This window comes from Thamnophis sirtalis, unplaced genomic scaffold (genome assembly GCF_051295495.1).
Source record: "Thamnophis sirtalis isolate CommonGarterSnake01/CBP01778 unplaced genomic scaffold, rThaSir2_p1.2 scaffold_8, whole genome shotgun sequence".
In the NCBI taxonomy this organism is placed as follows: Eukaryota; Metazoa; Chordata; class Lepidosauria; order Squamata; family Natricidae; genus Thamnophis; species Thamnophis sirtalis.
Window position 1 is genome coordinate 68,251,227 of NW_028261388.1, and position 16,899 is coordinate 68,268,125.

Here is a 16,899-nt window from a genome sequence, read left to right on the forward strand (position 1 = left end):
TAACACATTGGCTGAAACTACTGTTCTTCTCGACAGGACTGAGCCCTTTCCTTATCAATATGGATTAGAACCATTTTATTAAAACTCCAGCATCTCACCTCTCCAAGAAGGAATTCCTAATGATGGGCTATAAATATGCACTTAGTGCATTTAAACAAAGTATTAAAGATCAGGAAGTTCTATAGGACAGGAAGAATGTTTACCCAAGAATGTTTTCTTGCACAGACAGGGCCCACTTTCCAAACCAGCTAAATATTTATATTACGGTATATAGCTGTCTCTAAATTTTGGGGGGCATTAACTATAGCATGCTGTAAATGCTCTGCTCAGAGCAATTCTGGAGGGCCGATAAAACAAGTTTAATATGATCTGTGTCTCTGTGGAAAAGGGGCCATTGAAAGTGCAGGCAATATCCTGTTGTATTGTCCCCTCTACAGCGATTCACGGACTCTTACCGGATTAAATATCCCAGGAAACTCTTGATTATTTTTATATAAAAATTTATTGTTGGAGCAGTATGATTCAGTTTCTCTGAATTTAAGTTTTGTTGCACTGTCTATAAAATTAGGCAGAGTTTGGTCACACATTGATTTCTCCATCAATTGATTTCTCCATCAATTATTATGCCTTGTTCTGTTTTGTTTTATTTTAATGTTTAATTTTTTTGTGCTGGTCTATAACTATATTAAAGATTGAATTAGACTGAATAATGCCTGCAGAGTTTTTATTACATGCAAAATGTCCAAGAACTCTGCTTATGTTAATGAGGACTTTATTTTAAAGTTACCAAGATCTGTTTTTTGAGATCTGCATGTTTGTCCAAGTCATTGCCGAATCATTTCATACAAATTAATCTAAATTGTTTTACAGTAGTGCTGTATTTGGTATGTAAAAGCTTCTAAACTATACTTTTCTGTCCTTTCTTCTATATGAAATTTACATTTCCAGCCTTTGAAATTCATACAATCGCTGTATTGTTTAACTGAATTCTCTTTGTATCAAGCAGCTGTAATTAGGTTCTGTCACAAAGATCTTTCACTGATATTTTTTTTCCTGTATCTCAAAACTATCTTCTATATTTTAAATGTGGAAGTCTACAACTGCAATAGGCAAAAATCACTATATAGTTGCAGATGTTATAAATGCAACTCATATTTTGTCCCTCTTTGTGAGTACCTAAGGTTGGGATGATTCTACCATTTTCATGCAAGTGCTAATAAGAGAGTGATGAAGTGACACAGGTTCTTCTTTTCTTATAATCTGCTGCTTAAGTGTAGTGAATAATGAGGAAGTGTCTTTTACTGACTTAGACTTGTGAACCTATGTCACATCATCACTCTCTTATTAGCACTATAAAAAAGAGTTCCGAATTGTAAACTGCTTTGACAGATTTATCAGAAAGTGTGGAATATGTTAGGAGAAAAGGAGAACAGCTAACAAAAAGCCCAAGTTGTTTTTCATTATCATATATCACTTGAAAATCAGCATGCCTCCCTGGAGCCATCTTTGAGCATTTTCAGGGTTGCTGCAGCAAGGCTGGCTGGAGCTGTAGGAACGGAAGGGTGGGGGGGGGAGTAGAGATAGCTGAGCAGAATATGAAGCCAAAATAACATTCTTTCTTCTGGGAACCAAGGACACTCTCACCAGCACCTGGAGAGGTGTGGTAGGGAGGCATCCAGGGTGGAGAGATAAGATGGATGTGTGTAATGTAGGGGAGAACTTTGGACTTTGAATGGGTGGGGAAAACCGGGGGGTGGGATTTCAGATTCGGGTTTTCACCAGCTGTGCTAATATGATATGCCTAATAAATCTATACTTTGAGAAACTCTGCCTTGGAGTTTTGATTTCCTATGGGCCATTACTTGGAACCCTGACAGCATGTACACTTGATATGGCATTTTTGAATTGTTTTTATGCCTCCTAATTTGTAACAAACTTTCTGTGCTTGGTTGATTAGATTACTTTGTAACTCAAATATAATTAACGTACTATTCAGAGTATAAGACGCTCTGGAGTATAAGATACACATTAGTTTTTGTGTAGGAAAATAAGAAAAAAAATTCTGCCTCTGCCTGCCAGCATCCATCGGTATTCAACTAGCTAGCGTCCTTGCAGCAAACAGCAAATAGCCTGGTTAGCTTCAGCATGTTATCACAGCCTGATTCAGCATTAGCAGCTGATTGGTGGTTGGATCGGGCTCCCGGAATACCACCAATCAGCTGTTCCAAGTTGTGGGGATCGCCACAGCCCATCACTGCCTCTGCATGTTATATTTTTGACCTCCATGTGTCACATTTTTGGCCTCCGCACGTAGCATTTTCTGCCTTTGCACACTCTATTTTAGATCCATTCCAGGCTGCTAGGATTGCCATACCACATTGCTGATGATCACCACCTCCATGCATTGCATTTTTGGCTCCTGTGTATCCCATTTTCGGCCACTGTACGCCCCATTTTGGCCTCCACATGTCATGTTTTCAGCCAGTTCCAGGTGACAGGGATCCCTGTGGCCTGGAATGGGTCTAAGATGGAGTGTGCAAAGGCTGAAAACACGACACATAGAAGCCGAAAACAGCCAAAGGGTGAGGGCCAGTGTGTGGGCCTGGCTTTGACAACATTCGCTGTATATGATGCACAGTCATTTCCACCCGCTTATAATCCCAAAAATATGGTAATCTGTTAACATAAATATATAGAGAGCAGAAGTGATTTTAGACAAATTATAGTCACAATGGAAAACACAATGTGTTTTCATACTATTAAGTTCATAAAAATACCCAACACAATATTGGTATTCATTACTGAGATAATTTCATATGTACTAAATACGGTAAATCATTCTGAATGCTTCAGATGCTCTCTATATTATCAGAAGATTTGCTATATTAGAAGCATTAAAAAGTTATCTTTCATTATTACTTATTGTTGACATTTCAATCAAAAGTTAGATATGATCAAATGTACTTGTTTACTTTCAATAGAAAAACTACAAAAGCCATCAATTATAAAGTTTTTCAATAACTGCTTATGAAATACCTATCTTTCCTTAAAAATGAATTAATAAAAAAGTGACAGATAGCTGCAGGAACAAAACAGAAAATAATTTTCTTTCTATACAGAACTTAAAGGATTGGGTAATTGTTACAGACTCTTGGCAACTGACTCGTAAGACAACTGTAATCCCCCAAGGCACTGTGATAATCTTTTGCAAATTTCTGATAAACAAAGTCAATAGGGAAGTCAGATTCACTTGACAACACTAGTAAGGTGACAACTGCAGTGATTCACTTACCAACTGTGTGCCAAGAAAGGTCACAAAATGCAGAAAAATTCACAAAACACTTTCTCGCTTAGCAAAAGAAATTGCTGGGCTCAGTGGTGAAGGAGTACTTGTATACAATAAAGTAGATAACCTTATTTTTACACAGAAATCAAAGGATCTGGTAGCTTTTATAGAATCTTTTAACATTTTCAATTTCATTAACAAGATATGTTAAGTTGTTACTCTTCAAAAGAAAACTCACCAAATCATTTTTCTCCATCTCAGAATTTAGGGCATTAGTAGGCAGAAGAACATCAGAATTTTGGTTGCATGAAATATATTCTGTAGGTTGAACTTTGGGTGCTGGAAAAGTAATTTCATGTATCTTGGACTCGGATGATAAACAGAGCTGATAGGAATAAGGAATAGTCCCTTCCTCATAATTGGGTGGGAATATAATGGCATTGCTTGAATGGGGAATGGGAGCAAAGCATGGAAGAAATTTCAGATTCCCCGACTGTCGGAGTTTCATCATAATAATTAGAGTTACAGTCAAGAGGAACAGAAAGGAGATCAAAGTTAAGGCCAGCACTAGATAGAAATGGAGCTCAGACTGTTGCTCTGAATCCATGGTTTGGTTATTTATTTCTGGCAGTGCCTCTTGGAAGTTTTCAGCAAAAATCAGATTGAGACTGACTGTAGCAGAGAGCGGGGGTTGCCCATTATCCTTCACTAAGACCACGAGCTTCTGTTTCAGAGCATCCCTTTCCAGAAACGTCCGCAGTGTCCTGATTTCACCCGTGTGGGCACCAATTGTGAAGAGCCCTGGCTCAGTAGCTTGCAGTAGATGATAAGACAGCCAGGCATTGTGCCCAGAGTCAGAGTCCACAGCCACCACCTTTGTAACCAGGTACCCCATCTCTGCCGAGCGAGGCACCATCTCAAAGGAGCCTGAGCCCTCTGCTCCTGGAGAGGGATACAGAATTTGAGGGCTTTGGTCATTTTGGTCCTGGATGAACAATCTCAATGTGGCATTGCTGCTGAGAGGCGGGGAGCCTCCATCTTCAGCCTTCACCTGTACCTCAAACTCCCTGAGTTGCTCATAGTCAAAAGACCTTTGAGAATAGAGGGTGCCACTTTCTGAGTTAATGGAGAGGTAAGATGGGAGAGGCAGTGCCTCTATTTTGCTAGTGACGATGGAGTAGGTGATCCTAGCGTTGCCACCAAGATCGGGGTCCACAGCTTTGATGCTGAAGATGGAGGCGCTAGCAGGATTGTTCTCTGCCACATAAACAGTGTATAAGGATTTTTCAAAGGTAGGGGCATTATCATTGATATCTGAAATCTCCAGTGAGATGGTTTTCTGTGTAGAAAGAGGGGGCGTACCTTTGTCTGTGGCTGTGATTGTAAGATTGTATGCTGGGGTGCTTTCTCTATCTAAGGGACCATCTGTTAGTAGCTTATAGTAGTTATTAGCTGCTGATACTATTCTGAATGGGGAAGCATTCTGTAAATGGCAGTTGACCTCCCCATTATCCCCCGAATCTTTATCCTTTATATTGATACGGGCAACTAATGTTCCTAATGGAGAGTTTTCAGGAATTTCTCTGGATGAGGAAGCGATAATCACTTCTGGGGCGTTGTCATTCACATCTACCAGATTTACTTCAATGTTACAATGAGCCACTAAGCCACCTCCATCTCTTGCTTTTATCCCTATAATATATTTCTCTATTTCCTCAAAGTCAAGCTCTTCTTGAATTGTGATAAGACCATTTTCTGGATGTAAATCAAATTTTTGATGAGCATTATCAGCAATATTGCTAAAGAAATAGTTGATCTGGCCATAGGAACCATCGTCTTTGTCTGTAGCTTTGACTTGTATTACAGTTGATCCCTTTGACACATTCTCTTTGAGGCTGATTTTGTACACTTTTTGACTGAAGACAGGTGTGTTGTCATTAGCATCTATGACTGTAATCAGTATTTTGGCTGTTCCAGTTTTTGCAGGTTTTCCTCCGTCAAGCGCAGTAAGGGTTAAACTAACAGTACTTTCACTTTCACGATCCAATTGTTTTTCCAGTACTAATTCTGCATACTTGTTTAAAGAGTCCTGCTTACTAATTACTAAAGTAAAATACTTATTAATGCTTAGATTATATTCCTGGACAGAATATATCCCAATATCAGGATCTTCTGCTTGTTCAAGTGGAAAAGTAGCTCCTGGTAAAGTGGATTCACTTATCTCTAGCTTGATATCACCATTTAAGAAATGTGGTGCATTGTCATTAATATCCTGGATCTCTACTGTTATGTAAAACATGTCCATGGGGTTTGTACTCACCACTTCAAAACTGATGGAGCAGAGTGCAGTTTCCCCACAGATTTCCTCTCTGTCAATCCTGTCTTTTACATACAGATTCCCATTTTCAGCATTAATGGAGAAGTATTGCTTTTTGCCTAAAGAAAGGATATGCAGGTTGCGATTTCCCACTTCTGCAATACTCAGTTTCAGATCCTTGGCAAGATTCCCCACAACGGAACCCTTTCCCATTTCCTCTGGAATTGAATAGCGAAGGTGCTCTGAGACAGTCTGGCAGACGAAAGACAATAAGAAGAGGAGATGTACTTGCCTTTTTACAGATCTGCTCTTAGCTTTGCTCCTGCCGTCCATCTCACCTGCGGTGAAAAGTGCTTTGTGTAATCCAGTAAATTGAGGAGTTTAAATTCCCATTAGAAAGAAAGCATCAAGAGGTTCCTGGGATTCTCCTGAGTTTTATCTACACTGCAGTGTTTTTCTTTTCTCTGCCATGGTTGGTGAGTGTCCCTCAATCCTCTCTTTGACTGCTCTGCACTCGGTGACTGGATAGTCGGAAGGCAGGAAGCCCAATTAGATTTCCAGCTCCTTTCTGGGAACTATGTTGGCCAACAGCGGCGCTCTGAGTCTTAGATGCAGAACTGCAAGAAGCATCTTAAATACATTCAGATTTTCCCCATTTTGATTATTTTGATTGTGATGGACAGCTGAATCTGTAGCGCTTATAGTAAATAATGTGTGTTTACATGTTCTTTTGTGTACTTTTATCAATAGAACAAGCAATATTTCATCTCTGTACCTAGATAGCCACACTTCATTTCTACAGCATTCCTATCTCCAGTGACCCTTCTCTCCTGATAATCAATGTGCCATAAAAGGAAAATGTATGCAAGTTTCTGAGTGCTCCTGAGCATTTCATTGGATTAAATTCATATAACTGAATCACAACATTGGTGGTGCCTGATTATACTGACTTTTCATGAAGAAAAGAAAGATCGTTGTCAAATTACAATGTAATCTATTGAATACCATTTTGCATCTAAAATAACATGAGGAAGAACACCAATGCCAGTGTCTAGAAGTGCTGTCCTTGTTATATTGCCTGTGGTGAATTCACACATTATATGTTAGGGTATTTGGCTCAATTAGTAATTGTATAGTACACAGAAATTTGTAGCTGAAAGATCATAATGGTGTTCTAATATATTTCATGACTGGTTCAGTGAAATTAAAACTTTGAATTTAGAAATATATATGCATGATACTACAATTCTATTAATAAATATATATTTCCTGGTGAAGGATTTTTAATAAACTTTGTCAAAGTGTTCATTTGAACTCTGTAAAGGCTTGACACTGTGATGTAGGACAGAATTGCTCCAAACAAGTTGCTATTCACACATTCAATGGGAAAAAATGGCAATTACATCCTTTAAATATAGGATAATGAAATATAAAGTTTTTCTTCAGCTTTGAACCCTGTTTTCATCATTTGGCATTCTAGCATATTTAGTTGTGTTGCCAATGCTTTGAACAAGTCTTAGGAAAGTTGGTTAGGTAATTTAAAAATTACTTTTTAAACCTAATCCTTAGATATTTTTTTTCTCACTTTATAAAGATGTAGAAGAAATGAAGTAATATTCACTTCTTGTCTTTAAATTAAACCTTATTTATTTAAAACAGAATATGATAAGGAACAGGAGTGATTTAGATCTTGCCAAAGGTTATTGTTGAGTGGTCATCTAAAGCAGTGTTTCTCGACCTCTGTAGCTGTAAGATGTGTAGGTGTCATAATTCCCTGGTCAGCATGCTGGGAGTTGAAATCCATACATCTAAAAGTTGTTGAGGTTGGGAAACACTGCTTTAAAATGATAGAGTCTTTCTTGGAGCTAATCATATTCTTATTTGTGGCCCATCAATAATGTCTGGAAGGAAAGAATGGAAGATTTCATCCTCTTCTTACTCTCAACCTGCTGCAGTGAAATTTTTGCCTGCTCTATGTTAAAAGTAGTGTTTTCTGGCTTTGGCAGCCGAAGTCCTGCAATCCAATTTGTCTATTGGGGTTTAGTTTTTGCTAGGAAGACACCTTTATTTCAAATGGCTACTGCATGCAGTGGCAGGAATATTTCGTCAACTCGGTTACATTAGTATGCTGCCAGTCCTAGGCTGCATCAAGGAGGGAATAGTATCAAGATCAAGTGAAGATTAGTACCACTTTACACTGCAATGGTAAGACCATACTTGGAATACTGCACCTACTTCTGGTCACCACTATACAAATATATATTCATATAAATATTCATTAAATATATATTCTTATTCTCCAAAGCACTAGATGGCAGGACAAGAAGTAATGGATGGAAAATTATTAAAGAGAGATCCAACCTAGAATTAAGGAGAAATTTCCTGTTAGTGAGAACAATTAATTAGTGGAACAACTTGCCTCCAGAAGTTGTGAACGCTTGAAAATCATTGGAGATTTTCAAGAAGAAATTGCACAATCATTTGTTGAGCAGAGTTGAACTAGAATACCCAAAATGTCCCTTCCAATTCAGTTATTCTATGATTCTATTAAACAATGTTTCAATAGCATAGTGGTTACAGCTCCTGCCTAACCTACAAAGGATCATTTGAAACACAGCAAAACCTTTTTTTAAAAAACCCCTATTTTTCTTCTTCTGAGAAATCCAATTTTCCACCAGGCTTTTAAAAGCCCACTTCTGTTGTACAAAAATGCTGGAGCTGCTGCTGTGTTTTTCCCCAGCTCACAAATAATTCAAAGGAGTAGTTATTGCAACTGGATACTTACCTAATTGGGCTATTTGGGAGTTAGGGTTAAGTTGAAACCCTCCTACCTAAAGTGACAAGAACTATGAAATGGTACAATAGTATTCAATATGTTTGTGTATGAAAAACTGTTCATTGTAAAATACCATATTTTTTGGACTATAAGACACACCTAGATTTAGAGGAGGAAAACAAGAAAAAAAAGTTTTTGGCCTCCGCACCTCCCGTTTTCGCCCACCCTGGCACCCAGAAGGATTTTGCCAGCCAGAAACAGGCCCCAAAACAAGAGGAGAGGAGCACTGCAGAGTGCTTCTGGGGGCAGAGGAAGGCAAAAATGCAACGTGTGGAGGGTTCAGGAGGCCACAAACAGGCCCGTATTTGGTCTATAAGACACACTGAAAGTTCACCCACTTTTAGGGGGCAGAAAATGGCATCTTATACTCTAAAAAATATGGTAATCTGTTCAGCAGCAAAGAAGCATCAAGAGCAAACAGCAGTACTGGCTAATACCACGATGAAAATAAACATAATTAGCACCCAAATGAAAATAAAAGTTAGAAATTCAGAAGCATAATTTAAAGGAACAACCAAGCATTGCTATCAATAACCAATGGAACATATTACCATTTGGCCATTCTTATGATGCAGAAATGGTTCCATTTCATATGCAATTTAAATGCATCTCCATTTATTTTTGCAAATAGAATGAAGCAGCTCATTCTATGTGCTAGCATAGTTCATGAGGCGTATGGGACAGCAAGTTCTGCATTGAAAGAAATCATGTATCCTACAATCAATCAACGATTATAGCAAAGTAATTATGAAGATGTAGAAGCAAATTTGCAACTGAGCCCAAATTAGGTTGCATAACTATTATTTAAAAACAAAAATAAAATTTCTAACATTCTGATAAGAATCTAAGAGAGACAAATGCAAAGTTCTTCACATAGGAAACAGAAATCAAATTGAAGGGCACAGAATGGAATTGTGTGAAGATGATATTGTAATACTTAACTGTAAATCACATGAATTAGCACTGTAATGTAATGACAAAAAAGAAAAATGAAATGTTAGCTGCATAAATAGAAATAAAATGTTAAAATTGCAGGAACTAGTTTTTTAACTTTATTTTACATTATACAAAGCTGATCTGGATCTGATTATGACACCATATTATAGAAGGGTTCAAGACAGTGATGGGATTCAAATGATTTAAGAACTGGTTCTCCCAGGGTCAGGTTGGCTGTCGTGGGAGGCATGGCCCATCCCCATCCTCCAGCTCCACCATACATGTGGGCGAGCCTCCCGTGATGGCCAATCTGACCGTGGGTGAACTGGTTATTAAATTTCCACCCTTTGCCAAAAGGCTGTTTTTGAGGGTGCTTGTCTGCACATTGGTCTTGTGACTGTTTCAGCCTTCTGGACATGGCTCCTTTAAGAGGCGAAGTTTTTGAAGAATGAGGAGGGGGGGTGTTACCATAGAAACAAGGAGTTAATGCTCCTGAGAGCTTGCATAGGAAAGTAAAGAATTGGGGGGAAGTGGAGGGATTCCCCTTCTCCCCATGGAGCTGAGTGCAGGGGTGTTAGTTAGTCTGCAGCAAAAGTGAGAGGGGTGAGGAATTAAGTTGGCAGCATGATCAAAGCTGGCCCCAATGGAGGGGAGACTGCGGGTTATTTTGGCCAGGCAAATTATTACCCAACCCATCTCCCCACTATCAAAGTGGATCCTAATGTAAATTCCCTGATCATTCTTTTAGCCCTGTTTTTAGTCATCTTGAACCAGTGGTGGGATTCAGCCAGTTCACACCAGTTTGGGCAAACCAGTTGTTAAATTACACCCCCCACCCCAGCTATCAAAGTGCATCCTGGGTGCTGTGCTGCAATGGAGAAATGGGCTGTGGAGCAGCTGGCATGAGGGAAGGAGGAGGAAAGTGGCTTCCTTCATGCCGGCCGTTCCATTGATGGTTTTTCCATTGCAGCACAGCACCCAGGATCCACTTTGATAGCCGGGGGTGGGGGTGGGTGTGGGGTGTAATTTAACAATCGGTTCGCCTGAACTGGTGTGAACTGGCTAAATCCCAGCACTGGTTCAAGATGACTAAAAACAGGTTCCGAGCAGGGCTAGAAGAATGATCAGGGATTTTACAACTTAATCAGTATGAAAAGAGATAAAAGTTTAGGCGGAGAAAGAAATAATTTCCCTAATTATATATTTAGTGCTCTGTTTTGTGACAAAGAACAAGTATGAGTAATTAACAATTATAAGAAAGTAATGTTGCAATGAGAGGAGAGGAGAGATAATACTTTCCAAATCCGTGATAGGTTGTAATACAGAAAGAAGTCGGGACTTTTCCCCCTGTCATTACATACCACATGCAAAAACACAATTTTAACAAGGCTGTTTGCAAATGGTTTTAGAAAGAGCTTTCCAACAGAATCAATGGTTTGACAGTGGAACCAATTATGCAGAGATGTTAAGGTTAGTGCCTTTCCCTTACTATGTTCAAACAGAAGCAATCTAGAGTGCCGCCTATCTGTCTTGGGCCCAGTGTTCTTATCATCTTCATAAATGATCTAAATGAGGGAATAGACAGGGAGTTCATTAAATTTGCAGATGACATCAAGCTGGGGAGAATTCCTAACACTGGAAGATAGACTCAAGATTCAGAAGGATCTTGACAGACTTGACCTCTGAGCCTTATCCAATTCAGTGGTTTGAAAAGTAAAGGTCCTGTACATAGGCAGGAAAAACCAAATGCATAGATGTAGAATAGGTGGTACCTAATCTAGTAGTCATTACTATGAGAGGAATCTAGGTAACCTAGTGGACATTGCTTAAGTATGAGCCAGCAATATGTTGGAACTGCCAAAAAAGTTGTACGCTGCCTCAACAGAGAGATAGCATCAAGGTCACAAGAAGTGATAGTACTCTTCTATACTGCACTAGTGTGGCCACACTTGGAATACCGCATCCAGTTCTGGTTGCATGATACAAAAAAGATGCTGAGAAAGAGGACAGAGAAGAGCAACAAAAATGATAAGAGGTCTGGAGACTAAACCAAATGATGAATGTTTAAGGGAACTAGGTATATCTAGTCTAATATAGAAAAGGATTAGGAGTGACCTGATAGTTGATTTCCAGTACTTGAGTCACAGAAATGAGGGGCAGGAGAGGAGGTAATTGGGTGGAAGCTCGTTAAAGAGTGACCCCAACCTCGAATTTTTTTGACAGTGAGAACAATTAAGCAATGGAACAGTTTGCCTCTTTGAGTCACAGGTACTCCATTGCTGGAGGTTTTCAAGAAGATTGGAAATCAATTTACCAGGAATAGTAGAAGACCTCCTGTCTTGGGCAGGGCATTGGACTAGAAGGCTTCCAAGGTCACTTCCAGCCCTATCATTCTATGATTCTATCCTGGATGCTTTAGTTTAGATATCTACATTCAGTAAAAGACAGGCTATCATGGCAAAATCCTATGATTCTGTTGCCTTTGACCAGGAATTTAATTCTGTGTAAGTTTAATTAAACATTGAATATTATAATGCATAGTTTCACACTTATTAACTTTGTATGACTACAGCACGTTTGATGGGAGCATGAACACGACATACCATTTAATTTTTAAAATTTTTTAACTATTACCTGGGGAAGCTCTTTGTTCTAGAAAACATTTTGTTATAGTAAAATATGAGATATATTTACTTGACTAAATTAAGTAAACATATAGTGACATATAATATTAGAAAAGAGTGCAGGCGACTGAAGAGTGAATGTTTTTAGACAGGGAACAGAAAATAATCAAATGATTAATCTAACTGGAGAAGATCGGCAAATTCCTAAAATCATTATGACATAATTATGACTTTTATCTAGTATATTTCCTTAATAGTTTTGAAATTAATCTAGGCAGCAATAAATCAAACAGTACCTCAGAAAAATATTTTGAAAAGAACTTAAATCCACACTATAAAAGGTATCATTAACTTAAGTAGAATAAATACTGGTTTAAAATTGTTTACTTCATAAGAATAGTTACTTAGATCCAAGAAAATAAAATGAATGTGATAATTTCTATTTTAAATATTATACAAATCCTTAAAAAAGAAAACTTACCTTGCTATTGTATTCAATTGGACAATTTAAATTAATTATTCCATTTTCTGTGAAGGGTAAATTAAATGGCTCAGTGAAATATTGGCAAGAAATATAATTTTAGGTGTTGTAACAGTAAAATAGAATAGAATCAGCTTCTGAATAAACTAATATAGGAGTATGCTTCTACTTAGGGAATGGATTTATGGGGTTTGCAATTAATTGATATTTACCTTCCTGTTATTTTCCAACTCAAGATGCAAACTGCTTTCTCCATTGCTTGAAAGAGGCACCTCAGTTTTTTCACCACAAAGCACATTCTCTGCAATATGAATGTTTGGTGTCAAGAACATACATTCATTCTTTCTGGTTTCTGAGGAGAGGCAAAGCTGGTAGGAATAAGGCAGAGTCCCATCCTGAAAATTGGGTGGAAATAGGACTCCAGCTGTGGATTGGGGAGTAGGACCAAAGCACTGTAGGAATCTAGGACTCCCTGCATGCCGCAGTTTTATTGCAATTGCCAGAATCACTGTCAAGAGAAATAGGAATGACATCACAGCTAAGGCCACCACCAAATAGAACTGCAAATCTGACTGATCCTCTGAACTCTTCATCTGGTTTTTCATCTCTGGAAGGGCCTCTTGGAAGTTCTCAGCAAACACCAGGTTCAGAGTGACAGAGGCCGAGAGAGTCGGTTGTCCATTATCCTTCACCAGAAGGATCAGTCTCTGTTTCACAGCATCTCTTTCCAAAAAGGTTCTTGCTGTCCTGATCTCACCCGTATGGGAGCCAACAGTGAAGAGGGCCGGTTCTGTGGCTTGAATCAGCTGGTAGGAGAGCCAGGCATTGTGTCCAGAATCAGCATCCACGGCCACCACCTTTGTTACCAGATAATCTGCCTCGGCTGAACGAGGGACCATCTCAAAGAGGGCAGAGTCCTTGGAGTCTGGTGAAGGGGACAGGATCTGGGGGCTGTTGTCATTCCGATCCAGGATAAACACCTTGACTATGACCTTGCTGCTGAGAGGAGGACTCCCACCATCTTGGGCCTTCACTTGCAGCTGGAATTCCCTGAACTGCTCATAGTCAAAGGATCGCTGGGCGTAGATGATGCCGGTCTCAGAGTGAATAGAGATATAGGAGGAGATGGGAAGTTCTTCAATGTTGCTGGTGAGGATTGAATATGTGATCTGTGAGTTTTGATCGACATCCGGATCAAAGGCTTGAATCTGGAAGATGGAGGCACCAGAAGGATTATTCTCTGGCACATAGATGCTATAAGAAGCTTTTTCAAAAGCAGGAGCATTGTCATTGATATCAGAGATCTGCAGCAAGATAGTTTTATTTGCGCTCAGTGGAGGGCTTCCCTTGTCAATGGCTGTGATTGTAATATTATACTGAGATGCTTTTTCTCTGTCCAGTGGTCTGTCTGTCATGAGCTTGTAATAATTTTTAGATGATGGAAGAATCTTGAATGGCAAATTATTTTGCAAATAGCAAGTAACCTCTCCATTATCACCAGCATCTCTGTCATGTACATTGATGAGAGCAGTAACTGTCCCAGACTGAGAATCTTCTAGAATGGGACTAAAAACAGATACAGTTATAATTTCTGGCACATTATCATTCTCATCAAGGACCTTTATTTCTACTTTACAATGGGTCATTGATCCACCTCCATCTTTTGCTGCTACAGTCATCACATATTCTGAGCTTTCCTCAAAGTCCAATGGTTCCACAAGAGAAATCATTCCACTGGTTGAATCTAGGCTGAACTTCTTATTTGCACTCAGCGGTATATTGCTGAAATAATATCTGATTTCTGCATATGAGCCTTCATCTTTATCTGAAGCTACAAGTTGCAGCACCAGGAACCCAACTGGTAAATTTTCCCTCAGACTGACAGTGTAGATTTCTTGGGTAAATATAGGTGGATTATCATTGGCATCGGTGACATTGATCCATATTTGGGCTGTTCCAGTTTTTCTGGGTTTCCCACCATCTAGCACGGTAAGTGTTAGCTGAACTGTTGGTTCACTTTCGCGATCAAGTGGTTTCTGCAGTACTAAATCTGCAAATTTACTTCCATCTTGACTCTCTTTCACATCCAAAGTAAAGTAAGGATTGGTGCTAAGATGATAATTCTGTAAAGCGTTTGTGCCAATGTCTGGATCTTTGGCATTCCCAAGAAGGAATCTGGTGCCTATTTGTGTGGTTTCAATTATCTCCAACTGAATTATGCTACTGAGAAACTGTGGAGAATTATCATTAATGTCTTGTATCTCTATTTTTAGATGGTAAATATTTAACGGATTTTCAATAACTAATTCAATATTAAGAACACACAGTGGGATTTGGCCACATATTTCTTCCCTATCTATCCTGTCATTCACACAGAGGTTTCCATTTCCTGCACTAATTGTGAAATACTGCACCTTGTCCGCAGAGATGACATGCATTTTGCGACTTGCCAGTCCTTTGAGACTCAGTCCTAGATCCTTTGCAAGATTCCCCACTATAGAACCTTTTGACATCTCCTCGGGGATCGAATAATGAATCTGTTCGGAGACGACCCGGTAGATAAGCGACAAGACTAAGAGCGATAGTACTTGCCTTCGGATTGCTCTGCCATTCCCTCCTTGCCCTCGATCCATCTCTTCGGCGTTAAAGTGACTGCCTCAAAATCTCAGCGGAATGCAGAATAGAAAACACTCTCGTTTCTTCTTAGTGTCTGGGACCTTCCCGTTTCGCAAGACTGCTTTGTCTTTTTACCTCCTGTCTTTTAACGAAATGCCGGAATCCTCCTTTGAAGCACTGTATAACAAACAGCTCTTCTCCATTCTCTTCGGCCTCCCTGTTGGCTAACAGTGACACCATGAGGCCAGAGGGGAAAGTGCAAGAGATATATTCAAAAGTACTTCCATGTGGTTCGTTTTATTTCAAAATAAATGCTATGTTAAGCAACAGATTTTGGACGAGTAGGTATTTTGGTGTTTATTTTTTGTTCTCTGGTTGTTGTGGGGATAATAGGAAAATGATGTATTCAATATATTTTCGGGTTTTTTTAATGAACTGGAATTTTTTATAAAAAATAATTAGAATTCCTGAATCATCAGAATTAATTTTGCTCCAGTATGGTTTATTAAGGAGAGAAGATAATCTAAATCTGATATTCTTATCTCTGTTGTTTGAGATCCTTAAATTTAATATAGTAACGTTGTTGTTTTAATGCTGAAGACTTAAAATATGAACCCTAGTTAGGAGGCTAATTCAGTAACTTAGATGCTGGCCTTTGATTGTAATTTTAAACTGGTTGATATATTATCCAGTATTAGTATAATAGCAGGTTGCCTCAATTTTGAACAGATATTCTTTTGGTTCAGAGCATTTGGAGATAGGAGATCCCATTGGAACAACAGCTAGCCACAGAAATGCATGGAATCCAAAGCAATAAAATACTGTGTGAAAAACATGAAATATGAAAGTTTTGCAGTTTTGTTACACTTAAAAATCAAACCAAACCTGATGTCCAAATTCAGCCGTATTGATATACAGAATGGTTTAAAATACAGTTGCTCGCCATGTTGTCTGAGTATTTCACGAATTTATGTTCAGAATGTTTGGATTGAACCAGTTACTTTAGTGCAAGAACCAAAATAATAATAATAGTTCTACACCTGAGAAATTTACATTCTAAAATTCAGTGCAGGATTGAAACAGCAGATTTATGAAGAATATTAAAGAAATAAAGTAAGAGCAGAACAGTTATGCACAACTTAATCAGTAATGATGTTTTCAGAGAAGTAGCCCATTTCTTTTCGATTTCCGAGCTATACCTACACGGTTCCTGGTCCAACTACATAGCAATTGGTTGCCGGTCATTCAATCAAAAGTTGTAAAAAGTTGCATTTCCTCGGTTTTATTTCTTCTTTATCACATTTTTGTTTCTTTGATATGTTTTGGAATGCACTTTAGAGATTTTAACAAATATAAAAATTTGAGCAAATAGTAAAAATCTTGCAAAAACAACCAAGTTACTCTTAGTCTATCCTAGGCCTTTTGTAGGCTTCTTTCATTCCACACACATATATATAATCAAGATATACCCAATATTTTTGTAAGTGACTAGCATGATTAATTAGTATGGCCTAAACCCTCTGTTGGCCTGTATATCAAATGCCATAGCGAACAGTGTAAGCCACCCAAAAATTGTAATCCTTAGCCTGTACTTACTCATAATTTGCATACCCAAATTCAGTATTACTGGTATATAAGGAAATGTGGTGAAGTGGGATTGGTTATTTTGTTATTTAAATGAAATTAATATTTAGGCTTCTAAATTGCAAGCTGCCTTGACAACTTTATATTAAAAAGTGACATCAGAAAGGAAGGAAAGAAATCTATTTAAAAAGTTCTAAGTTGTTTTGTATTATCATTTCT

General features: G+C 38.5%; 1 protein-coding gene across 1 annotated transcript in view; it reads right to left on the reverse strand.

The window, feature by feature from the left end:
• The window catches only part of LOC148044460 (protocadherin Fat 4-like), a 29,714-nt gene extending 14,601 nt beyond the window's left edge, over nucleotides 1–15,113 (reverse strand). Inside the window, exons 1-3 of the mRNA XM_087722122.1 lie at nucleotides 12,693–15,113; nucleotides 10,671–10,940; nucleotides 3,525–5,855 (exon numbers count right to left, since the gene is read on the reverse strand). Of these exons, the coding sequence (XP_087578248.1) occupies nucleotides 3,525–5,855; nucleotides 10,671–10,940; nucleotides 12,693–15,113 (5,022 nt within the window). The remainder of the gene's footprint in view (nucleotides 1–3,524; nucleotides 5,856–10,670; nucleotides 10,941–12,692) is intronic.
• Nucleotides 15,114–16,899: the final 1,786 nt, after the last annotated feature.